General features: G+C 59.6%; 1 protein-coding gene across 1 annotated transcript; it reads right to left on the bottom strand.

Moving 5' to 3' along the window:
• Positions 1–8,545: 8,545 nt before the first annotated feature.
• On the bottom strand, positions 8,546–11,461 carry LBHD2 (LBH domain containing 2). The gene is given in 4 exon segments (XM_067027594.1): positions 8,546–8,675; positions 9,703–9,780; positions 9,783–9,876; positions 11,435–11,461. Coding segments are annotated over 4 exon segments (297 nt in total). The 3' UTR covers positions 8,546–8,577.
• Positions 11,462–12,397: the final 936 nt, after the last annotated feature.

Raw genomic sequence — 12,397 nt, forward strand, 5'->3', positions numbered from 1 at the left:
TCTATATTTAACCAGGGGTGGGAGGTTCCCAAGCTGTCTCTCACCCACTGCATCTCCTCCCCACCACCCAGGGAGGTGTGCTCGGCCCCTCCCCGACAGAGGGTGGGGAGGGAGTCCCCAGGGCATGGGGGTGCAGAACAGGGGCTACCCCTGGCCCACCCCGGCTCCTCCAGGCTCTGCACACCCCACCCCCTTTCCGCCCAGCCTGGCTGTGTTTGACTTTCTGCCTTTAGGTTAAGCTAGGGGTGGGAGAAAGGAGAGAAACCTCTTGGCTTGCCGGAACCTCCCACCCACCCCATTGTGTTCAGAGGGGTTGGAGATGGTGGGGACCCAGCAAGGTCTCACTTTAGCCTTGAAGAAACTGGGGCCCAAAGAAGGGCAGGACCTGCTGAAGTCACTGACCAACCAGAGGCTGAGACCCCCCCCCATCCCCAGGTCACCCCCCAACCATGGGGACAAAGGCCAGGCTGGAGCCAGCACCTGACTCTTGGGTGGTAGTGGGCAGGAACGGCCTCTCCCCAGGCCTCAGTTTGACACCAGGATGGGCAGGACCCGGACCCCTATCCACCCCCTCATGCCCTCCAGCGAGATATCTGTGCGGGGCTCAGACACGCAGGGGGTCCGCTGAGGCCTACCTTCCTCTCCCAGAGGCCACTGAGCTGCTGGAAGGAGGCCCCACCGAGGGCGGGGCAGGCTCAGGTGATCGATGGGGGCCTTATCAGCCCCACCCTGGCCACAGGTCGTTGTCCTCCGCTGGTGCCAGGACTCGGGGACCCTGCCTGCAGACCAGCCCAACGGCAGGGAGCATTGTTACAGGAGCCGGCCAGCCCCTCCACCCACTGCCCCCCCACCCCACCCCCGGTGTCCCCCAGTGCCCAGCAGGGGCAGGTGTGGCGACGAAGAAAGCCATTCCAGCTGTGCCCAGCCTGCCGTGCTCCGGGCTCTGTCTCCAGGGAGTGTGGGGGAAGGACAAGCTGGCCTTGACCTTGTTTGGGAAGAGCTCACACTTACTAAGCACCCACTGCGTGCTCAGCCCAACGCCCGGCACACGCCAAATCCCCTTGAGGACAAAGTGGCAGGGTGTCGTTCACCGCATTTCATACACGAGGAAACAGGCTCAGAGAGGGGCAGGGTCTTGCCTTAAGCCACGCAGCTCCCGGGTGGGGAGCCCGGGCCAGCCCAGGTCTGTCTAGGACCCTGGGAGCAGAGGCTGGACTCCTGTGTCTCCCAGCATCAGCAAGCCCTGCTGCCCGAGGAACCCTTTCTCCTGGCAGAGGTTCGGAAGGTGGGGTCAGCTCCAGATGCCCGGAGCGGGGTCGGACTTGAAGTTCTCCCAGGGAGCCCAGAGGCAAATTCTGGGGGAGGGGGGGCAGCTGGCGGCTGGGTCTCATGGGAGGTTACAGAGGCAGAGACTTGGAGCCCACCTACCCTGCTCAACCACCCTCGTCCCAAATCAGAGCGGCGCTGAAGGCCCGCTGAGGCCCCAGCTGGTTCCCCTGCCCCCGAATCCCGCTTCTGCAGCTTCCTAGTCATCCTTGACCTTCACGAGGCACAAGTCACCCTGTCACCCTCCTGCTTTAACCCTTCCGTGGCTCTCCGCAGCCCTCAGGCCAAGTCTGAGCCCCGCAGCCTGGCATTCGAAGCACCCCATCCTGGACCAAACTTTCTGCAGCCTCACTTCTGGGCCTCCTTGAGCTGCACCCATCCGGCCTCACCAGCCGCCTCTTGCCTGTCTAGCGCCCCCTCTACTCCCCAAATCTGACCTGGTCTTCAGAACCTTGGGTGCAGGTGCCTCCACCTCCGAGGAGTCCTTGGGCTGTGCTGTACCACCTCTCTGCTCGTCAGGCCCTCGGACTGTCCCTGTGGTGATGGGGCCTCCTCCCTGGCCTGGGGACCTCTGTTCATCTACTGCCTCCCCGTCACCCCAGAGCCAGCCTGGAGGAGGAGTGAACCATCAATGTAAGGGTCCCCCCCTGCCTGGGCTGGCCTGGTCAGGCGTCACGCTGGTGTCTTCTGGGCTGCAGACTCCTTGCTGACTCTCTACCCTGGCCCCTGACCCGTGCCTGCCTCCCCACCCATGGGGCCTCTCTCTGGCTCTCTTTCTCTCTGTCCCATTGCCCTGAGGGTTCAGAGGCCCTGGCCCCTGTGCCTGGGACTCGGTGCTGGATGAGCTTCAAGGCCCAGGAGGCCCAGGCCTAGCCTGAGCCCTGGGCCCCATGTTCTCCAGGTCAGGCCAATGCACCCACTGCAGGGCCAGTGGCAGGGGCAGGAATGCCACCCAGAAGACATGGTCACTGGAAGCTCCCATCTGAGGCCACCCTATCTGTGACCAAGAAGTCAAGTCTGGGCTTCCCCCACCACTTACTATCCCCAGCCCCAGCTTCCACCCCCTTTTCCTAGGCCTGCCCTCCTATAACATCTCCTCCCAGGTACCCCGGGGTGCCCTTCCCACTCCCAACCTCCCCACCTACCCTGGGCCTGGACCATCACCCCATCCTTCAAAGCTCCAAAGTAGCCACCTCAGGCAGAGGACTGTGTCTCCCTCATTCCTCCCACCTGCCACCCCCCATCACCTGATCACAGGTCCTAACTGTACCCCTTCCTAGACCCCTTGGAACCCATCTCGTCAGAGCAATGGGGGGGGGCTTGCCAAAATATAAACCTCCCTTAAAACCCTTCCTTGCAAGGTAAGGTTCTTCTCCTGAAATAAGGAAGAAGACAAGCATGTGTTCTCACACTACTCAACATTTGCCTAGAAGAACTAGCGAAGGCAATAAGGCAAGAAAAATGAATAAGAAGTATAAATATTGGGAAGGACCTGACAAAAAATGTCATTATTTGTAGGTGATATGATCATCTGCTTAGAAATAGCTTTCCTATACTCCAGAGAAGCCTATTTTTAAAAGGCACGTAAAAGGCTTCCCTTTTTAATAGCAACAAAACATAACCCCTCTCCCCACCCTGGGCTGCCATCACCCTCGGGAGAAGCACAGACTCCTTAGCTGGGCATTCAAGACCCTTCCTAACCGGCCCCTCCAGTTTCATCTGCTCACTCACTCACCCACTCTGATCACTTGGATGCACTCACCTCTCCTCCACACCTTTGTACAGACTGTTCTCTCTGCCAGCAGTGGCCTCACCCCCGCCTTCTCCAGCTGCTGACTCCTTCAAGGCTCAGCACATGTGGCTCCTCCCCCAAGAAGCCCTCTCCAACCAGCTGAGCCCCAGACCATGGTCAGCGCCTCCTGCTCTGGGCCTGGTACCTGCCCTGGGCACACCATCTCCCATGACCAGGGGACAGTTACAGGGTTTGGGGCATCTGCCTCTTGACCAGGAACCCCCTGGGGCAGAGAGTGGGCCTGACCCAGCCTCCAGCCAGGGCTGGTACATGGCAGGTGCCCAAGGAAAACAGATAAGCAATTTCATGTAGGCGCATCAGCCCCTAGGTGTGCCACAACTCTGTGCATATGGGTTTTGCACAACAATGTGTTAACCTGAGTGTGTCTCCCGGTACGTGTGTGCCTCTGTTCCAGAATGTGTGTGCCTCAGAGTGTCTGTGAGTAGTTTTGTTCGTGAGTCCGTGTAGGTCTGCATGTCTTCATGTTCATGTCTGTATGCTTTCTATCTCTGTGTGTCGTGTGTGCATGTGTGCATGCGTGTATCACTGTGATGTGAGCTGGCATTCTGGCCTGGGCTCCGAGCTGGGGTGCTCAGCCTGGAAGGCCGCTAGCAGAAGCAGAATTGTCCTCAGCCCCTTGAATCCCCTCCTACTCCCCACAGCACCCCGGTGGCCCTCCTGCTCCACCTGCACAGACATACCTGCCGGGTGAGTAGACACTGGGCCCCAAACAGAACAGGGCTGCCAGGAGAAGCCGGCCGAGCTGGGGCCTCAGAGCGGGGCCTAGGCGCTGGGGCCTCTGGAGCAGCCAGAGCTAGTGACCAACAGCTGGGACTCCCCGGCTACCGCCAAACCGGCCACGGCCCCCAGCACCCCCCCCCCAGCCCCACCCTCCACCACAGCCCCATGCTTTCACTTGTAGAAACGCTCCCACCCCCTTCCCACTCCAGAGGCAATCACTCCAACCTTTGACTCCTGGCAGCGCAGGGCTCAGGCTCAGGCCAGGGGCCGTGCAGGGGAGGGACGAGGAAGCAGCTCTCTGGAGGCCGTGGAGGGGGTGGACGCTGCTTGGGATGGCTGGGGCGGCCCGTCCCTCCTGTGGTCAGACTGAGGCCAGAGGGAGCAGGCGCCAGCTGGCTGGAAGGGGGGCACCCAGCCCACAGCGGTCAAGCCCAGAAGGACCCCTCCCTCCAGGGCAGAGTCGCCGGCGGCAGCCCCGTGCCCTGCCTGGAGCTGAGAGCCCCGAGGGCAGAGATGGGGGGAGAGGGCGACAGCAAAGGGAACACTGTAGGCCACCTGCCAGGAGCTGGAAGAGGCAGAGGGGCCCTCGAGGACAGATAGGCTTACGCTCAGGGACAGGAGGGATAGCAGGGGTCAGCCCATGAGGGAAGATGAGGAGGTGGGCCCGAGCCTGATCGGCCGGGAGCACAGGTCCCACTCCTCCAAGGTGGCTCTAGCTAAAGACATTTTGTGGGGAGGGTCACTGAGGAGAGGCTGGCCCGACACCTTCCTGGGGAGATTCCGTTGCTGGCGTCCTAGGGGAAAAAACTTAGGGAAAATCCAGGGAGGACAGATCCAGGCCTGTTCACTCGGGCTGGAGCCACAGGGGCGTGGGGCAGAGCGGGGGGCGGGGGGGGCTCTGAAGAGAGCAGACACGAGCCCCTGAGCTGTGCCAGGATTGCCATAACGTGGCACCTTGGGCTGGGGGGCTTAAACAGCAGACATTTGTTTTCTCACAGTTCTGGAGGCTGCAAGGTCCCCGATCAAGGTGTCGACAGGGCTGATTTCTCCTGAGGCTTCTCTCTGTGGCTTGTGGACGGCCGTCTTCTCCCTGGGTCTTCACATGGTCGTCCCTCTGTGGGTCTGTGTCCTAATCTCCCCTTCTTATAAGGCCACGTTGGATTAGGACCCACCAAAATGGGCTCATTTTAACTTAGTCACTCTTTACAGAGACCCACCTCCAAATACAGTCACATTCTGAGGTACTGGGAGGTAAGACTTCAACATAAGAATTTTTTGAGGACAAAATCCAGCCCATAACAGATTGGAAGGCACCTGAGATGCTGCAGTACCTTGCTGACATCTGCACATGGACCAAGTTGTACCTGGAGATGCCAGCACCTCCTCCAGGAAGCCCTCTAGTTTTCTCTTAAGTCATTAGCTTCCAGAGCCCTGGGTTCCCCTCTGTGAAGTGGGGCCATAAGAGTCCCAGCTCAAGCCTGTGAGGCACCCAGCGGGTTGGGTGGGACTTCCCCCCACCCCCACTCAGGCCAGCCTGCCCACTGGCCTCCTGTCCCATGTGTCTCCGACAGTCAGAGACTAAGAGATGAGACGGGCAGGCACAACTCAAGAGACGGGTGGGGGGTCCTCGAGGTGATCACCCAGGGCTCTTCGGTGGAAGTCCTGGAACCCCGTGGGGTAGCTGGTGTCCACTCATGTTGCACTGGGATACCAGGAACCTGCTCACAGACACACATTTGGCAAGAAAGAGGCTAGGCTTCCAGCCTAGATCTCTGCCTCTGAGGACTGGGTCTTCCCATGGGGCAGGGCCCCGGTGGACACTGGGGGCTCCTTGGTCTGCCCCCCCTGTTCTCCACGTCATGGGGCACATCTGGGTGCTGGGACCTCCCAGTGTAGGTCACCTCCACTCAAAAGACAGGTCCCTAAAAAGTGGGTGGTGCCCAGGCCTGGGGGGTTGCCCCCAGACCTCTTCCCAACTCCCCGCTGCACCCCACCCCTGCCCAAACCTGTGCCCACTTTTCAGCACGAGGCTGTGCTGTTTGCCTTATTCTATTTCCATGTCGTTTCCCCCCAACTTTCTCAGTAAAATCCCTTTGGAAAAGTCCCAGCCTTGTCTCAGGGGAGCCTTGGGCACAGGGCCGGTTTGGCCCGGGTCAGGAGAAGGCCGAGCAGAGGGGGCAGTTGGGAAGGGGCGGCACATCCGGGGACCCCAAGAAGAGAACAATGCCTCTACCCCGTATTGGGCTGCACAGCCCTGGGAGAGGCATTTCTGACTCAGCCTCAGGTTATTCCTCCATAAAACGGGGTTGTTGTTGGGATCCAGTGGGCTCACCTCGGCAGAGGACCTGGCACCCAGGGCAGGACGGGAGGGAGAAGGACCACACCACCAGATGCTCGCCTGTCCTAGGGTTTCCTGGGGAGCCAGGCTACTACACGCTGAATGTAGAGGCCCAAAGCGGCAAATTCCACTTACACTGCCGCCGGGTCCAGGGCAGAGACCAGCCTGGGAACAGGACACCAAGGCTCCAGCCTCTGCCCCTAACCGGCTGTGGGGCTGGGCAGGGGTCAGTGTCTGTCTCTGAGCCTCGAGCTCTCCGGGGCCCATGTTGCAAAGTTTAGGTTGGCCCGCTCCTGCTTGCTGGGGGCGGGGCCTCAGGAGGCGGGGCCGGGTCGTCGGTGGGCGGAGTATATGTCTCTGGCACCGCCCCCTACAGTTACGCGCAAGCTCGCGGGTCAGTCGCTGTGTGCGTGGTCTCAGCTTGCTGGCCTTTAATAAGGGCCGAGGCTCTGTGCCGTGCGGGACAGCAGACCCACAGGGTGAAGCTCGCCCCCACTGGGCTGCCTCCCCGGGCCTGACACCACCCCTATTCCCCAGCTCACGGGGCACGTCGGGGACCCGGGACTTCCCGTTACGGGTCGCCTCCACCCAAGACCTGCCCTGTTAGGGGGTGAGCTCCAGAGTGGCGTGGTGGGCACCGCTAGGGCTTAGGTCTCAGGCGCACCTGGGATTCTGTCTCAGCCCGGCTCTTCGTCAGCCGTGGGACCTTGAGAAAGTCGCGTTTAAATGGCTGCAACACGCTGCCTGGGAGGGCCGAGGATGAAATCTCAGTAAATGGCACCATCGTCCCGCCCCTCCCCAGCATTCCACACCAGGAACCCGGAAATGGCTCCTGCTTGCTCAGGCCCTCGACCCGATCCCATGTGTCAGCGAGTCCTGGCAAGGCTTCCTGTGAAATGTCTGCCCCCTGCCCCCTTGTGGAGCCGACAGGAAGGGCCTGTCGAGGAAGAGGGGCAGGACCTTGGAGGACAGCCCAACCCCCTCCTAGGAGGAGCCATCCTGGGCCTGTGCACTGGCCACAGGTTTAAAATTAAAGCAGGCTGCCAGGCAAACTTCTGCACCTCGCCTCCCACCTCTCCTGCATTTGGGGGGTGGGCTATTTTTAGAAAGAAGGCGGGTAGGAGAAGGTGCCTTATTCATCCTGGAGGTTAGCAAGGCCTCCAGGAAAGAACAGAGGGGCCTGTGTCTCCCACCTCCTCCTCCTCCAGGCTCACCAAGACCTCACACTACCACCCACCTGGGCCTGTGGATTTGTTGAGCTAACATTTATTTATGCAGGGCTCCCCCTTGCCAGGCCCTGAGCTTTCTCAGGCCTGGGTCAGCCTGGTTGAGAGCAGGGGGCCAGGCTGGGATGATGGGAGGGAGGGTGGCACAGCTGGGGAGTGGGTCCAGGCAGTGGGTCAGCCTGGCTGAGAGCAGGGGGCCAGGCTGGGATGATGGGAGGGAGGGTGGCACAGCTGGGGAGTGGGTCCAGGCGGTGATCAGGTTTCTGCACCCCTGGCCCACCCCAACCGGTCAGCAGAGCCAAGAAACGATGTCGCTGTACCCCATCGAGGGATAGGGCCCTCGTGTGGCTCAGGAAGAGGTGCTACCCAGTCTCCCACATGGGCACTCTGGCTGGATCAGTGGCTTCCCAACTTCAGGGATCCCGTCATAGCCGGGGCCAGCACTAGCCTTGGGCACCTCACTTCGCACCTCAGCTTCCTCATCTATACAATGGGATTACGCAAGGTTTTACTAAGATTCAAGCTGGAATAGTGCACCCCACCCATGTACCATTCCTGTGCCCCACTGCACCCAGAGTGGGTAGGGGGTGACAGGAGCAGTCCTGCCTCGGGGTCCAGCCAGGGCTGGAGGCCCCAAGGAGTAGGGGAGGCCACCTAGAGGAAGCTGGTCTTGCTTGGACAGCCTCAGCTGAGGCCGAGCAAGCGGAGGGCCCCGGGCGCCGGAGCAGAAAACACGACAGTCCCGCCAGCCCCCCTCACCCCCAGGGTGGAACACCCGGTGGTCACTCACTGGGCACTCCGGTCTGGTCAGCATGGGCTCTGAACAGAGGCCCTTGCCTGGAAGGCCACTGGCAGAACCAGCTCCTCGAATCCCCAGCAAGCACGCCCCCTGACCACCAGGAAGAGCCTTTATTTCTGCTTCCAACCAGAGAACAAGGAGGGGTGTGATCTGGACCCTGGGCTGTGGACGGGAGACGGCAGGGGCTTGCAGTGCTGGCGGAGCTGGTGAGGGCAGACGTGGTAGCTCAGCGCTGCCTACTGGGCGCCCGGGCGGGCCCGGGCCGCTCTAAGCATCAGCCCAGCCGCTCTGGGGCTGAGGCCCTCTCAGCGGTGAGAGCCCAGGGATAGCGGAATCTGGCCATGTCCTTGTCCCATCACTGCGTGCAGGGGGACTGGTCCTCAGAGCTGGCACACTTGCTGCCAGTGTCACCTGGAACCTTCCCTGGTGCTCCCGGCAGACGCGGTGAGGAGGCTGCAGAAACACAAGGGCCTCCGTGTTGGTGGGTGATGCATTTCTGACAGGTCTGCGAGGAAACGTGCGAGGGTGGGGCAGGCCCCAAGTTCCCCACGGTGAAGGGGAGGAGGGGGTGCTGGCTGCGTGGTCCTTGAGGCCAGGCTCTGGCAGCAGGAGCGCCCCCGCCCCTGGCATGGCCCCCAGAGATTGGGAGGAGGCCCGGGGACCTCCCCAGAGCCCACGTGTCACTGGTAACCCAAGGGGTGGACCCTGGACAGACCTGACAGAGGCTGAGCGGAGTCTGGGGAGAGGTGGGCAGTCGGGCATGGCCAGGCCCCTTCTGGGCCCAAAGCTGCAAGGGGCCTGCGGACCAGTGAGGGCGGCGGCGGGGGCGGGGAGCTGACCTCTGGGGAGGAGGAACTGGCAGGCAGGGTGTCAGGCAGCCCCAGCTGAGGCTGAATCCCCTGGGACAGACTCCCCAGGGGTCTCCAGGGGACAAAGCTGCCCAGGGCACAACTCCCCCCTCATGCACCCTCCACAGAGGCCCTCACTGCCCAGCCTCCTGTTTCTCCCGCGCCGCAGAGCTGGCTCCTGGCTGACCCCTCTCCTGCCCACCTCCCCCTCCCAGAAGCTCCCCTGGCTCTGGCAGCCCCTCGGCCTTTAACCAGGGCGCCCACGCCAAGACAGGCACCTCCCACCAGGCTGGCCCATCTCCCCGGCCTCACACCCATACCCTTACCCCACGCACGCCCTGGTGGGCAATGCACGCCTGTCCCAAAGGTAATGAATCGTGAGGGTGAGGGGAGAGGGGGCAGGACCGGGTGGCGAGGGGTGAGAACAGACGCGTACCTGTGTGCCAGGCCAGGGGCCACAAGACCGGATGAGGGGACCTCGTGTGCCAATGGGAGGGGGACGGCGACAGGGAGAGGGGCAGGCCAGGCAGCGCCTGAGCGCCGAGCAGAAGCTCACAGGGCAGGCGAATGGACGGGTGCGAGCAGGGTGGAGGGTGGGGGACCCGGCTCCTGACTCCTATTGGCACCCCTACAGGCAGCCCCTCGCTCAGCAGCAGCAGCCTGGCTCTGGGCGGACCCCCTCTGGGCGCCCTCCGGAGGCCAAGGCAGCTCCCGTTCTCCATGGCACCCCCCTCGCCGGGCTCCACCACGATTGAGGGCAGCCGCTGGCCCACCCGAGGGCCCTTCTCCCGGGCACCCACCGTGGCCTGCAGGGAGGGTGGGCAGGGCTCAAGGCAACGCCAGGCCTGGGCTCCTCACTCCCTGCCACGCCTGTCCTGCACTGTCCACTGGGAGAGTCGGGGCCCATCCCTCCCAGTCTTCAGGTCCAGGAGAGCACATGCACATACCTGCACATCCCCCCGAGGGTCCCGGCCCCTCCCCCATCCCACTGCTGGAGCTGGGACGCCCAGCACCTGGGATTGCGGGCTCTCCCCGGGGCAACACAGGACCCACCCGGGCTCAGCCCTTAGGCCCATTTCACAAACAGCAGCCTGAGACCAGAAGGCCAAGGTCACATGGTGAGCGAGCTCAGGGCTTTAGTGCGCCCCCAGCTGTCTCCCGTATCCTGCAAAGCCCCTTCCTGGGGTCTGTCCTGCTGGGCCCTTAGCCTCCTCCCCAGCTCGGGAGGAGCTGGGGAGCTGTTGCCATGGCAACCTGAGTGACTCGCTCTGGGCTCAGTGTTCAGTGCCCACAGGAGCCGTGCGGGGGCTGCCTCCCCAAGCTCTCCTGGTGCCCTCAGCATCTCTGCCTCCCATTCAAGGCCTTCCAAGGTAGAGTCCCCAGCCACCAGTGCCGCAGCCCCAGAGCCGGCGCCGCAGCAGCCCTGACTTCCCTGCACCGACCCACCTCTGTGCCTCGGCTGGTCCCCTTCCTGGAGCTCCCCACCGCCCCCGTTTTACCCAGAAGGAGAGCTGCTTGGTGCGTGTCTGCCTTCCCCCAAAGGTGCATCGAGGAAGGGCAGGCACACAGCTGGCAGGACTTTGTTAAATGGCCCTGAGTCCCCCAGCAGAACCATCTGAACATGTGTTTAAATGCACTCTCTGGCTGGGGGCCCAGGAAACAGCATGTTTAAAAGTACCACAGGTGACCCTTAACTCCAACTTGACCCTTTACTCCAGCCACCATCATCATCATTGATGATCCATCCATCAATCATATATCGATTCACATTTATCTACCATCTTGCCATCCATTCTCTACAGTTAGATCCTTCACAAGCATCCACTTACTATTTATCCACTATCCATCCATACTCCCATGATTCATTCACCCAACAAGCATCCACCACCCACCACCTATCGTCTGTAATGCATCCACTATCTATGGATATTTCAGTATCCATCACTCCATCAATTTAGTGTCTACATTCACCCACCCTCCATCTATCAATCTACAGTCTATTTATCTAGTCTTCATCACTTAACTACCATTAGGTAGGTGCATCCACCATCTTCCTACCATATACCATCTAGCACCACTATCTGCCATCCTGCCAGTACTTATCCAACCGTTATCTATATGCCATCCACCCAACCACACACACACACTGCCACTACATCCATCACGCATCCATTAATTCACCTCCCATCCAGTCATTCATTCCGCACCAACCATCTACCCACTTAGTAACTTACCCATCCATCATTCTGAGATGAATTCATCTATTCCTTATATTCTTATGTTATTCATACACCTAAACAGAAGTAAATCATTCTCACTTCTCTTTTTCCACCACCCATCTCCATCATTCACCCATCCACCCACCTTCTCACCATTCTGCTGCCCATTCATTCATAAACTCAGCATTTATTTATTAATAAATCTTAATATTAAACATAAATAGTAAACACTTATTACTCAGTGCTATCACTGGGTTCCAGGATCATCAAAATGAATAAGATCTCATCTGTATTCACAGTCTGATGAATTCACAGTCTGATGGTTCAAAAAAGGGAAACATCACAATAGCCAAGGTATGGAAACAGGGCTTCCCTGGTGGCGCAGTGGTTAAGAATCCGCCTGCCAATGCAGGGGACATGGGTTCGTGCCCTGGTCCGGGAAGACCTCACATGCTGCGGAGCAACTAAGCCCGTGCGCCACAACTACTGAGCCTGCGCTCTAGAGCCCACGAGCCACGACTACTGAAGCCGGCGTGCCTAGAGCCCGTGCTCCGCAACAAGAGAAGCCACTGCAATGAGAAGCCCACACACCGCAACGAAGAGTAGCCCCCGCTCGCCACAACTAGAGAAAGCCCGTGCACAGCAACAAAGACCCAACACAGCCAAAAATAATAAATAAATAAATTTTAAAAATATATTAAAAAGAAAGACATGGAAACAACCTAAATGTCCATTGACAGATGTATGGATAAAGGAGATGTGGTACACAGGACTCAGCCATTAAAAAGAATGAAATAATGCCCTTTGTAGCAACATGGATGGACCTAGAGATTATCGTACTAAGCGAAGTAAGTCAGACAGAGAAAGACAAATATCATATGATATCACTTATATTTGGAATCTAAAATACAATACAAATCAACATATCTACAAAACAAAAATAGACTCACAGATATAGAGAACAGACTTGTGGCTGCCAAGGAGGCAGGGGGGAGGGAGGGAATGAGAGTTTGGGATTAGCAGAGGCAAACTAGTATATATAGGATGGATAAACAACAAGGTCCTACTGTATAGCACAGGGAACTATTATATATTCAATATTCTGTGA

This window comes from Kogia breviceps, chromosome 3 (assembly GCF_026419965.1).
Source record: "Kogia breviceps isolate mKogBre1 chromosome 3, mKogBre1 haplotype 1, whole genome shotgun sequence".
NCBI lineage: Eukaryota > Metazoa > Chordata > Mammalia > Artiodactyla > Physeteridae > Kogia > Kogia breviceps.